At 39.7% G+C, this 12887-nt stretch overlaps 1 protein-coding gene across 9 annotated transcripts in view; it reads left to right on the top strand.

The window, feature by feature from the left end:
* The window catches only part of PKHD1 (PKHD1 ciliary IPT domain containing fibrocystin/polyductin), a 368837-nt gene that overhangs the window by 164212 nt on the left and 191738 nt on the right, over nucleotides 1–12887 (top strand). For all 9 annotated transcript variants that reach the window (XM_032463248.1, XM_032463247.1, XM_032463246.1 and 6 more), the window contains 4 exons: nucleotides 120–232; nucleotides 1529–1634; nucleotides 6227–6361; nucleotides 12058–12193. In XM_032463248.1, the coding sequence (XP_032319139.1) occupies nucleotides 120–232; nucleotides 1529–1634; nucleotides 6227–6361; nucleotides 12058–12193 (490 nt within the window). The remainder of the gene's footprint in view (nucleotides 1–119; nucleotides 233–1528; nucleotides 1635–6226; nucleotides 6362–12057; nucleotides 12194–12887) is intronic.

The following is a 12887-nucleotide window of genomic DNA, read 5'->3' as shown; positions in this document are numbered from 1 at the left end:
TAAAAACATCAATAGACCTTGACAGGAAGTGAATGCAAAAGCAGAATGACCACGGGTAAGAGTCTTTCCTGCTGGCAGCCTTACTGGATATGGACAAACTGTGCCCTTAATTTCTGTAGGGAAACAGCGTGTGTGCTGCTGGTTATGGCTACTTCTTTCATCTTGTGACCAACCAGACGTCCCGAGCGCCACTTCTCTCCTTTACCAGCAATAGCGCACGTTCTTGTACCAGGTAACTTTGGGAAAATTCATCCGTATTTTGGGTGTAAGGCTTATGGTTTAACTTTTTTTTTTTTTTTTTTGGTACGGCACTCACAGAGAGGGTTGTATCGCGTTTGGCATCCATGTGAGATTTGATGGTGGGCCTGAGCGAGCATTTTGGATCATGAGTTTGGCGGTGAAGGGAGGGGAAAGAGAGAGGTCACTTGAGAGGGCACGGGACAGAGCGCACCTTGGGCGGCCAGAGGAGAATTCAATGGGGAGATTGATTAAATTTCCAGGAGACTGGGGGCAACTGGGAGGCTAGAGCACCCGGGCTGGTGGGCTGAATGGGGAGCTGAGGTTTGGAAAAGAGGCTCTTTGCCTGTGAGCTGCACACTGAGAGGTGAGAAGGGCCTAACAGAGACTTCAAGGTCTCTGTTACATAGAAGACAAGGTCATCTTCTAAGAGCAAGGGCTGGGAAACATGATGGGAACACGGGAAAAATCCGGGCCCTAGAATCTTTCGGGCCCTGTTTCAAATCCGGACTTCGTCCGAATAAATTTTGTGTGTGTGTATATATTTTTTTTAAGAGAGTCAGATCCCTTATTTGTAAAGCAGGGACAGATCTATATTGAAAGTTTGATGTGAAAATCAGAGATGACTTACGTAATGCACCTATGAGAACACCTATGGTAGGAACTCAATAATCAGTATCAATAATGATGATCATAATTATGATGATAATAGTAAAATCATCCTGCAGGGATGGGAAGTGATAAGGAGTCAGGGATAAGGGCTGAGCACGATGGCTGTGCCATGAAGTGCCGGCTGAGGCTGGGGTTAGTGCATGCGTCATGAAATTATTCCTAAGATTACGAAGTTTTTATCGGGTAGCTCTCAGCAGCCCTGGAATGGGAGGGAGGAATGCCACAGTGGTGGGAATTTCAGGGAGAATGGAAGTTGGAGGGATCCCGGGTGCTGGCACTTCCCCAGCAAGGGGGAGGGTCTAGAATAAACCAATGGAAGCACAGGGACGGTGCTCTGGGCGAGGTGAAAGTGTCTGGGCTCCTAGGTGAGTCTGGAAGGGCTGACAGAATGGAATGGGGCCATGGCTGTCTGCTTCCTGCTGAGATCCAGGAGCAGGTCATGGAAGGTGACAGAAAGGACAGGCTGGGGGATGGGCAGTGACGGCCAGAGAGAAGGTCACAGGTGTCATCTCCACTCTCCCCTGTACAGTACCTTTATGTTTATATTTGCCAAGGAGAAAAAGTGAGACATTGGAAATGCAGAAATTGGCTAAATTTCACTCTCGAGTTTTCCTCCTAGGTGTGGTCTCATTGTCTACCCTAAATTTCAGCCGCCGTGGGATCCTTGCGCTGGCCCCGCCCTGTTCCAAAATTTCACGGTTTGGGGAAGCGCAGGAGGTGCCCAGGTGCGTTGCTTTAATTTTTTTTTTTTTTATTAGAACCACTGTTTGTTTTCTCATGGTGATTTATTACGCGTATCTACTTAAAGGGGGATGGTTTGCTGCTGAGGGGAGGCTTGCCACGTTATCACGGCTTTAAGGAGCCAACAGCATCGTAGGTGCGTGGGAGATAGTTGTTGAGTGAACAGTTTCCTAGTCAGTATTCCAAGGTTAGTTCACTTCCTCTGCAGCTACTTTTCAGCAGCTCTAGTAGGGAACAACAGAATCGTAGAGATTTACGACCACAAAGGATGATAGAGGTTTTCTAATCTTTCCACTCACATGCTCACTTATAGAGGAAAAAAGTAAGGCACGGAGAGTAAAGGGATTTGCCAGCGTTGGCACAGTTAGCAGCACAACTGGGCGCAGAATCCAGACTCCAAGTGCTGTACACCTGCTGCGCTGATGTCCTAAATAGTACGTGTTTCAGTCTTAAGGAAAAGCGCTGTCCATCATTGGAACACAAAAAAATTCCAGCTCAAGGTGGCGTTCTTAGCTTTATCAATGGGCCACATTTTTTTTTTTCTGTTTTCCTTGAAAGGGAAAAATGTTCACTTTCAGTCATTTGCTTTTTATTATCTCACTGATTTCTTTTAAGAAGTCTTTGCATGCTTACTGTTACCAACAACATTCACAGATTCTCCAGGGTCACTGTTGCTGCTACACAGAGAACATTACAGATATTTGGTCTCTGCCACATAGAAATATGGAGCCTAAGATACACAGATGAAGAACTATGTCTACAGGGCTTTCAGAAAATAGGAGAAAAACATAGAATTAAGTCGCAGTAAGAAAGTTAGGGATTTATTTCACATTTCCAACATGAGGAAAACAATTTTGGATGGGGAAAACCCCAAAATATAAAATTGGGTTAGCTAACACACAGAAGTGCTGTTGCATTAAGTATTTTGTTCTCATTAAATTTGATAAAGTACTTTGCTTCCCAAAAGCACTATTAATATAGGGGTGACGAATCCAGCAGAAACGTTTGTTGAAGCAATTCACACCTTGCAGAGGCTTAAGCTCTGTCTCCATGCTCTTGAATGGCTTTATTCTAGAGGAAATAACCTCATAAAATGAAAATATTAAAAGATGATCATTAAAGTTAGTTTTCTCAAGCTCTGCCATCAGCAGTGTTAAACCCATAAAAGAAGAAGTCGATCCTTAAAGCTCGGACCCTGGCATACTCTGGTGTAAGCAATCAGAAAGTTCAAACAATAAAAATGCTTCTGGAACTTAACACTTTAAAATTTAAAAAGTTACTTCCTCCAAAAAAAAAAAAAAATCCAAGAACAAAGAGTAATGGAAGAAGACTTATACTTCTTTATGTCAAAAGTCACTACAAGGCAGTTATAATCAAGACAGTGTCGTATGGGCACCAGAATAGAAATATAGATCAGTGGAAGGGAATCGAGGGTCCAGAAATAAACGCATATATCTCCAGTCCACTGACTTTTGCCAAGGATGCCAAGACTGAGGGAGAGAGTAGTCTTCTCAACACATGGTGCCTGAACAACGGATAGCCACGTGCAAAAGAATGATATTGGATCCTTACTGCATACTATTTATAAAAATTAACTCAAAAACCTAAAAGTTAGAGCAAAAACTAGAAAACTGTTAGAAATAAAGAAAGGGTAAATGCTCATGACCTTGGATTTAGCAAAGATTCTTTAGGTATGACATCAAAAGAAAAAGAGATAATTTGGGCTTTATCAAAATTTAAAAAATTTATGCTTCACAGGACCCCATCAAGAAAGTGAGAACACAGCCTACAGAATGAGAGACAATATTTGCAAATCATATAGCTGATACGAGACTTGAATCTAGAATATGTGAAGAACTCTTACACTTCAACAAAAAGACAAGTAACCTAATTTAAAAATGAGCAAAGGGTCTGAATAGAAATTTCTCCAGAAAAGATACACAAATGGCCAACAAGCCTATGAAAAGATGTTCAACATAATCAGTTATTGGAGAAATGCCAGTCAAAACCACAGTAGGATATGCTTTCAAACCCACCAGGATGGCTAGAATTAAAACAATAAGTATTGGCAAAGATGTGGAGAAATCAGAACCTTTGTGCATCCCTGGTGGGTATTTTAGATGGTCTAGATGCTTTGGAAAACAGTCTGGAAGTTCCCCAAATGATTAAACATAAAGATACCAAATGATCCATCAATTCTGCTTCTAGGTGTATATCCAAGAGAATGAAAACATATATACACACAGAAAAACATACACAAATGTTTATTGCAGCATTATTCATAATAGTCGAAACATGAAAACACCCCAGATATCCACCAATAGATGAATGGATGAATATAGTGTGGTCTATCAATCCAATGGAATATTATTCTGCCACAAAAAAGGAATTAAGGCCGATACATGGATGAACCTTGAAAACAACATGCTAAGCTAAAGAAGCCAGTCATCAAAAATCACGTGGATATGATTTTACTCATAGGAAGAGTCCAGCATAGGGACCTCTACAGAGACAGAAAGATTAGTGGTGGCTCAGGCTAAAGATTGTGGGGATTTCTTCTTGAAGTGAAAATGTTCTAAAATTGACTGTGGTGATGGTTGCATATTATCTGTGAGTATATACTAAACCCTTTCAATTGTAAACTCTAAATAGGTGAATTGTTTGATATGTGAATTGTATCTTAGTAAAGCTGTTTAAAAAACACCAAAGGTGACCTCCTACGTACATAGCCATACAACTCTCAAATTTTTCCAGTTCCCTATCTGGGTGACTTTTGCCAAATACCCAATTTTTCCTTGTCTCATTCATAAAATGGACATAGTAATAGTACCTAGAGGATAAGTTTTGAGAGTTAAATAAGTGCCTGCAGGTAAAGTGCCCAGAGGGGTACCTGGATCTTCATGGGTGCACGTTGGCAGAGGCTCTTATGATGGTTGTTAGTAAGCAGGCTGGGGTGGTGATAGGTCAATGGTGATAATGGTGCCTCTGGAATCTGCAACGTTGAGAAGTGTCCTCTTCATCATCAAAAAGTACCTTGTATTTAAATTTCATATACTTTCATTATTAGACATACCTAGTGTATTTTGTATTCTGGGCATTAGATACGCGTGTCACCTGTGTAGATACTTGAACCGAACATTTCATTAGGTAAAATTCCTATTGATTATAAACATAGATTTATATCTATGTGATGAGACTGGTAGCTAAAATTTTTGGATATTTTGTCATTTAATCATCTTAATAATATTTGGAGGAGGTGCACCATGATTATCTTGTGTTTGTAGATAAGAAAATTCTCTGGGCAGAGGACAGAATACTTGCTAAAGTCACACAGTAAGAATTGCTGGATTCCAACTCAGGCAAGCTGATGCTTCCATACGTATGTTAAGAAGAGTTGAAAAAAATACCCTCTCCTGACCATGTCTCATAAATGCACAGCAGTTCTTTTAGATGAGAGGAGAGGGATGAGAACACATTGTGAAAGCTGTATTCACAGCACAAATAGGTGTTCTCTGCTATTGTGTGTGGGTTTCCTTTTAAAATTACCAGGCTCTCTCGCTAATGTGAGGCGTTAGCTGTTTTTGAATATGAGTCTATTTGCCAGAAATTGGGCTGACGCCTGTAATTAGGTAACAACTGTTGTCAAGTTATCAGTTCAGATCATACCTGTTTTGTTTACATAAACCTTCGTGTCTTCAAAGATCTATCATTTTATAAAAGCTGTCAGAAATGCAAGCTATTCAGTTCTCGAAAATTCAAGCACAAAGACTGATTGACAGGTAGAAGCATGAGACTACGGTAAATCAAGGCCACCTTGGCCATAATTAATAGGAAACTCCCACTTTAAGACATGAACTTAAACATGACCCTATTTAATAAATAAAGGGATGGCTGTTTAAGGTTAATGGCTAGTCCCGACCTCCACTCTGATTTTAAGGATGGTTGAACTGAGGCCTAGGAAAAGTTAAATGCCTTGCCCAGGATCACATAATTAGTTAACATCAGTGCTAGGTAAAAACCAACAGCTCTGTGCCCCAAACTAGAGTGATTCTTTCGGCTCTAACAAGCTCTTTTTGTTAATACTTGATCCTTGTTTGGGGCCACTAACACAAGTTGTCATCAATATACGTGCATAGAACGTATTCTGAGTCTGTAGTCATGCTGAATCACTTATTTCCTATTTGCAATTGTCCGACAATATTAGTTAACATCTACAACGCTGAGGAAAATGATCAGTCCTGGAGTTCTGGGATGCTCTGTTTTTCTTCATTAATTTTGTGTGATTTGACTGTTCCGAGCTTATTTTAGATACGTGAAAAATTCACACTGACCTTTTTAATACGTCAGTTGTTAGGAGGAGAATTGAAAACTATGGAGGGGGTATTACCGAAGGGGACTAGTTAGTGCTGACCTCACGGCAATTCTGGGGACGCCTGCACCGATCCCGATGGACAAAAGCTGTGTGAATATGGCATCGCGTGCTTATTTAAACTTAATAATTAAAGAAGCTAAAGGAAGCCTGTGAGAAAAAGTGAGCCTCAGACCACTGACATAACATATGCTGTTATTTTTATAGATTTTTAGAAGTAGCAATCTTCACCTGAAAAACTTCCAGGTTTATGCATGCAGAGATTTTGGAATTGACGTCTTGGAAAGTGATGCGAATACTTCAGTCACTGACAGCTTGTTACTTGGTCATTTTGCTCATGAGGTGAGTGACTTAGTATGATTGTTGTAGGTTGCCCATCAGAACAGAATCATATGTGCTGGGCCCCCTGGTGACCCAGGATATGTCATTTTAGTAGCATTCTTTAGTGAATCTTGTTTTTAATTGGTAAAAGTTGGAGGAGCTTTTCATTTGTAAGAATGGTGATACTTATAATAAAATTCCATACACAAGAGTTCAATGTTATGAGTCTGTATAAATCATGAGCCCCCTGAGTAGCTTGCAGAATTCTCACTTGGTTGTAATTAAGCATTATTATCTGTACCGATTATCCATACCAATCCAAACCTGGTTCAATAATAAACCTAATAATTTTAGGTTAATTTACTCTAACCTCACAAGAAATATGAAATAGCTTGATTCCATATTGTCTTTGTGCATCTGTGGTTTGTCAAGTTTCGGCATCAACATTTTGTCCATAGGGTTTTTATTCTATTTAGGGTCTCTCCCAGAAAAAGAGGTCATATAAATTTATACTGTTTGCTGTATGGTATCTGAGGGTTTTCTTTATGTGATTCTCTAATACTTGCCTCAGTGTGGGTTTCTACATGATAAACGTTAGGCTGTAGAAGACTTCCCTGCCCCCGTAGGGCCAGGGGACCAGAATGTAAATGAAGCACAGAGGGCTTCCTGGAAAATAAGTACTAGTTCTTCTCAAGGGAAGTCCACGGCCGCCACTGACTTTTGACCTATACTGGGTTCCCTATGTTCTTGTTCTTGAAGGAGTTACTTGCATATTAGTGTCACACTGTCAGAACAGTGTCAGAGATGGAAGAGATACAGAGTACTTCTGGGAACCAAGGAAAGAGCATCCTCTTAGTTTGTTCCTGAATGCTTTGACCAACTGAAATTTAAATGATAATTATTGACTTTCGGGCTTCCCTTGGAGGTTATTTCAGAGATTTAGCTGTAAATACTAAAAGTAAAAAAAAATCATTTTCTTACCAAGCTACATTTTCCTATGTTTACTTTTCCAGCTTACTTCATTACATCTCCTCTGAACCATCCTTTTCAAAGGGAAATACCTGCCAGTTTTTCCTTTTCTCTGAAAGGATTACCACCTTGAGAGGTGATTCTTCTCAGGTTGCACAGTGTTCAGAAGATGGGCCCAGATTTAGATTCTGTGATGCTGGAAATAACCTTAGAGAAGATGCTAAAAAACAAAATGCCCATCAAACTGAGGAACTAACTGTCCTGGCTAATTTATGTCACACTATCTTAATTGATGTGGAATAGACATCATAATTAACGGGAGAGTGACATAAATTAAGATACAGATTATGACAAGAGGTGTTTATCACGAGGTAACAAAAAATCATCTCACCCCTGGGGTGTGAGTCACCATCAGTCAATGCAGCTGAGGGCTTCTCTGTCTCCTAAGAAGCAAATGAGGACCAGAGTCCCCCGATGGAAACTGTTAATTCGTTTAGGAGACATCTAGGTCCTGGTTAGGCATCCAGATCATAAAACCATGTAATTTTAGAGCTAAACATTACCTACGAGTTGATCTAGTTAGAAGTCCTGAATTTACAGGTAAAGAAATTGAGGCTTTGGGAAGTCAGACGATAGACCAGGATCACACCCAATATTGTAGAGCCAGGTCAACCCCAGTATCCTCCCATACCTGGGCAAGTGCTCGTTCAATTACACGTGGAAAAATGGCTTTGGCAATGAGCATTTATTAGGGCCTTCTCCAGTATTCTCTAAGAGTTTTCCATAGAAGGCTAAGCCCCAAGAGAGTGTCTGAGAAAAGGAAGATTCTTAGGTTAATTACATTTAGGATATGCTGTTTCAGGGGATTTCATCCCACGTTGTGTATTAACACAGTAAAGTCTCTGCAAAGTTCTAGGGTTAGAAACAAATGAGAAAAATATCTATGAATTTTTTTTTAATTTTCTTTCATTTTTAATAAATCTTTATTTAACACAGTATCACTCAGATTTATTTGTGAACCACTTTTATTGCTGTATGAAACCGTGTTGTTAAAAAAAAATGATGCCAAATCTCTGTGTGGTTGTAGGAATCTGATTTATACTCTTTCTTTCAAACCTGCCATGTCTTTAGGAATTAAAATTTTCAGAGGATCTGGGCTACCCATTCTTAGACCTTCCACCCATGCGTAATTGCTGACACCCAGTTATCAGTGAGTCCTATCTTAAAACAAACACTAGTTTCTGGAAGAACATTTATTAGAAAGGTTTTTTTTTTATTTTCCCTTTAGGCATACTTGTGTGTATGTCGGTACTCTCACGCCCAACCATTACCTTTATATCGTGACCGGTGGAATAATGTTCAATGAGGATGGCTTTATCATGCATGAAAACGAGAGACACTAACCACCATGGTACATCCTAGTTCGGTTGCGGGGTTTGCTTATCCTGCTGTTCTGTCTGGCTTTCCACCTAATTAGGAATCCCTCTTAACACTCCCCAAGATGTCCTGATTTGGATATAAAATATGATCACCCTACTTTTGGAAGTATCAGTAGGAATGGTGGCCCTTTTGATGTTATTGTAATTAATTCAAGCAGATGATCCTACTCTAAAAAACTATCCTATTCAGGCAGAGGCTGGTGGGGTGGCTTCATGCGTCCTCCTGTTTCTCTAAGGATTTCTTCTTGTTTTCACTTGTGGATCTGTCTTCCTGGATTTAGACCTTTCATCTTTCGGTTTCTCTAAATTCTATCGTCAGACCCCTTCTCTCCTCCATGTACTTGCCCTCCCTGGGAGAAATCTCATTTTCTCTAGTGGTTTCAATGACCATCCACATGCTCGTGTCTCCCATACATTTGCATTTATTTCTGTTTTGTGCTTTCAGTTTGCCTACAGTTTCCTTTGCTTCTTTTTTTCTCTTACATTCCAAACTTGATTTGTCCTGCCTTGAATACTATCTTTTTTGTTTACTCATTGGAAAGTTTTTATTCCTGTTATGACTATTTAAGTCCTTGGACTTAGATTTGTGACACGCCTGCTTGCTTTCACGAAATCTCAGTTACATCAGCACCGTTAAACTTCACCCGAGTCACACAAGGACCTTAAACTTCTTTAATTTCTTTCTTCACCCTCTCCTCTTGTATATTACTTTTCTCTAGTATTTGTTCTACCTTTTAAAACAAATGTTTCCCAGAAATTAATATTTATGGAGAAAAATGCATAAGTCACAAGTGAAGAGCTCAGTGGATTTTTATAAAGCAAAACCCACGTGCCTACCACCCAGCTCTAGAAATAGAACGTCACCAGTTCCTCTGAAACCCCTTCATGTCTGCTCCCAGTGAACCCAACCCCCAGCCCCCCAGCCACAGGGGAACCATTATTCAAACTTCAGACATAGGTTAATTTCAGATCTGTTTTTGAACTTTATATGCGTGGAATCATAAAGCGTGTAACTGTTCTTCCGCACAACATGATGTCTGTGAGATTCATCCATGTTTTTGTATGTGGCAATAACTTATTCTTCCAGTTGTTACATACTATTCCATTTTATAGGCTGTACCACAACTTTTTAAAGCCATGTTGCTATGGATGGGCATTTGTTTCCAGTTTTGGGTTATTACAGAGAAAGCTGTGCTGAACACTGTCCTCTCTGCCTCTTGGTGTTCGTATGCATGAATTTCTGTTGAGTAAGTGGCAGATTGTCAAGCTGCTGGCTCAGAGGATAGCCCTTCAGCTTTAGTGGGTGATGCCAAAAAACAATTTCAGGTGTTTAAATTTGCACCAGCAGTGTGCGAGAAGGGTTGCACAGTGAGGTCTTGGAATTTCTCTTGACCGACATTTTGAAGGTTTTCCTTCTGTCTCCCTGGTATTGGAACTCTTGCTTCTGATTCTCCTGTATTCCTCCTTTCTGATTTAATTCTCATTTTATTAGAGCATAGCCTATAGTAACTTTCTGAACTAATGGCGGCGGTGGGGTGGTGATCTATGGGAGGTAAAGATTTTGACTTACAAATGAAGGCCCCCTTCTTGGCAGGTTGTTGGCCATAGACTACTAGGATGGGGTTCATTTGGCCTTGACAGGTTGAAGGCAGTGCGTCTAGTCTTGAGATTAAATAGTGTCAGGGTGTTCTGATTCTAGGTCTTTTAGGTGTAACCTTTTAGTTTTTCCTCTTTGGGGACTTTTAGGATCTCATCGTTGTTCCTGGTATCTTGCAATTTTAATATATACCTTGCTGTGGCTTTTTCTTCTAAACACGATGTTAGGCACCAAGCAGGACTTTTCAGTCTGGAAAAAAAAATCATATCCTTCCCTTCAGGGAAGTTTTCTTCACTTATTTCTTTGATAATTATCTCCTCTAGATTTTCTTCTTTCTTGAAACTGTGATTAATTGAATATTAGTTCTCCTGAATTATTTTTCTAATCTTTTTAATTTTCTCTCTGATTTGCCCATTGCCTTTCTGTTCTACTTTCTAGGATATTTCAATTTTTCTATTAAATTGATTATTTTGCTCTCCTGCTTTTCTTTTTTCTTTTCTGAAAAATTGCTTTTAAGGCTTCTACTTGTTTCATGCACATAATTTTTTTAATCTATATTTTTATTTCTTTTATTCATCTTATATGTTCTTAATGATAGTGTTTAAGTTTTCTTCTGATTTCTATGCTGGCTTTGTCTCCACTGAGTTTCTTTTCTCCTATTTGTTTCTTTTTATTACTGTTGGAGACCCTTGATGAATTTCTCGTGATCCTCAGACATACAATATTTTTAACAGTGGAACAGTGATTGACTAACAGCTTGATTAGATGGACTTTTTTTGTTGAAAAGATTTTGAGGAAAATCCTGGAAGCAGTTTCTGTTTCTTTTTAGACTTTTTCATATTTGTTTTTTATGGTAACATACAATAAAATGGGCTTTTTTGATGGAAAATTCTATAAATTTTAACACATGTATGGATTGGCATAATCATTGCCACCACAATCAAGATACAGAACAGTTGCATCAACCTGAAGAAACCCCCCTCTGGCTCCATCTCCGTGGCCGCCACATCCTCTCGTCATGTCTAAACCCTGGGGGTCACCAGTCTATTCTCTGTCACTACAGTTTTTCCTTTTCAATAATCATAGAAATGGAATCAGATAGTGTATAAACTTTTGAGACTGGCTCCTCTCACTCCCAAATGCCTTTGGGATTTATCTAACTTGTTGCAAGAGACAGTATTTTATTCCTTACTATTGGGGGCCAGTATTCTACCATGTGGATGTACCACAGTTTGTCTATCTACTCATTTGTTGAAGGACATTTGAGTTGTTTCCAGATTTACTGATTGATGACAACCAGAACTGGTGTAACCATTTGTGTAAGGTTTTTGTATGAGCGTAAGTTTTCACTTCTCTAAGGGATGAGTGGTAGGAGTGTGTTTAACTTTGTGTGAAACTGCCAAACCATTTACTGCAGTGGTTGTACCATTTTGCATTCCCGCCAGCAATGTGTGAGGGTTTCACTCATTTCTTTTCCTCATCAGCACTTGGTACCATCACTGATTTTTATTCAACCATCCAATAGGTGTGTAACATACCTTATTGTGATCCTTTGCTGTATATTTGATTTGCAATTTTCTCCCAGTCTGTAGCTTTCCTGTTTACTCATTTAACTGTTTTTATTCATGTATGAAAACTGTATTTCATGTGGCCAGGCCTCTTATTTTTTTTTTCCACTTTTTTTTCCATTTTTCCCCCCTTCTAAATCACAGGGAAGGCAGTGTATGTCAGCTGGGGTCAAAACTCCCAGAAGGCGGGAACTGAGAGTATCTAACACAACGTTTGTGAATTTTGATCTCACTGACTGTGTGGCCCTCAGGACCTGTTCGGGCTGTTCCCAAGGACAGGGTGAGTTGTTTGAGTGGATAAGACAGATAGTGAATAATTACTCATGTAAATGTGGTAAATAGTGGCCAGCCATTGTGGTTCATTATTTCTTTCAGCAGTAAGATTGCATCAGTAGAAATTGCGGCTCCAGTCTCCTAGAATAAATCTGAGAGGAGGCCAGGTGCTCTCACTGTGGCCCCTGCAGCCGCACATCCTTTTCCTAAATGGATCTGTCACCCTGTATCAGTACGGTGCCGTGTCTCTGCTGGACCCTGAGCTTCTTAAAGACAGGCATCACATCTCTCCTTTTAATTGACGTAGAGTTGATTTACAATATTACATTAGCTTCAGGTGTACAGTATAGTAGTTCAATATTTTTATGGATTGCACTCCATTTAAAGTTATTATAAAATATTAGCGATGGTTCCCTGTACAACATGTCCTTGCAGCTTATTTATGTTATGCACAGTAGGTTGTACCTTGTAAGCCCCTACCCCTATCTTGCACCTCTGCGTTCCCTCTCCCCACTGGTAGCCACTGTTCTGTTCTCAATATCTGGTCATACCTCTTTTGCTCAGAGTTTTATTATTAGTAGCCTGGTGCCCAGTAGGTTTGTTCATTAAATTAATGAATGGAATTGGATGGATAGACATATGGATACAAAGTAACACACATGTAAGCTTTCCTGAAAGAGCCAGACGTCAAGTACTTTATA

The sequence above is a fragment of the Camelus ferus genome, chromosome 20, assembly GCF_009834535.1.
Source record: "Camelus ferus isolate YT-003-E chromosome 20, BCGSAC_Cfer_1.0, whole genome shotgun sequence".
NCBI classification, from domain to species: domain Eukaryota; kingdom Metazoa; phylum Chordata; class Mammalia; order Artiodactyla; family Camelidae; genus Camelus; species Camelus ferus.
Note: the sequence above shows the minus strand (reverse complement) of the source record. Positions and strands in the feature narration are given on the sequence as shown.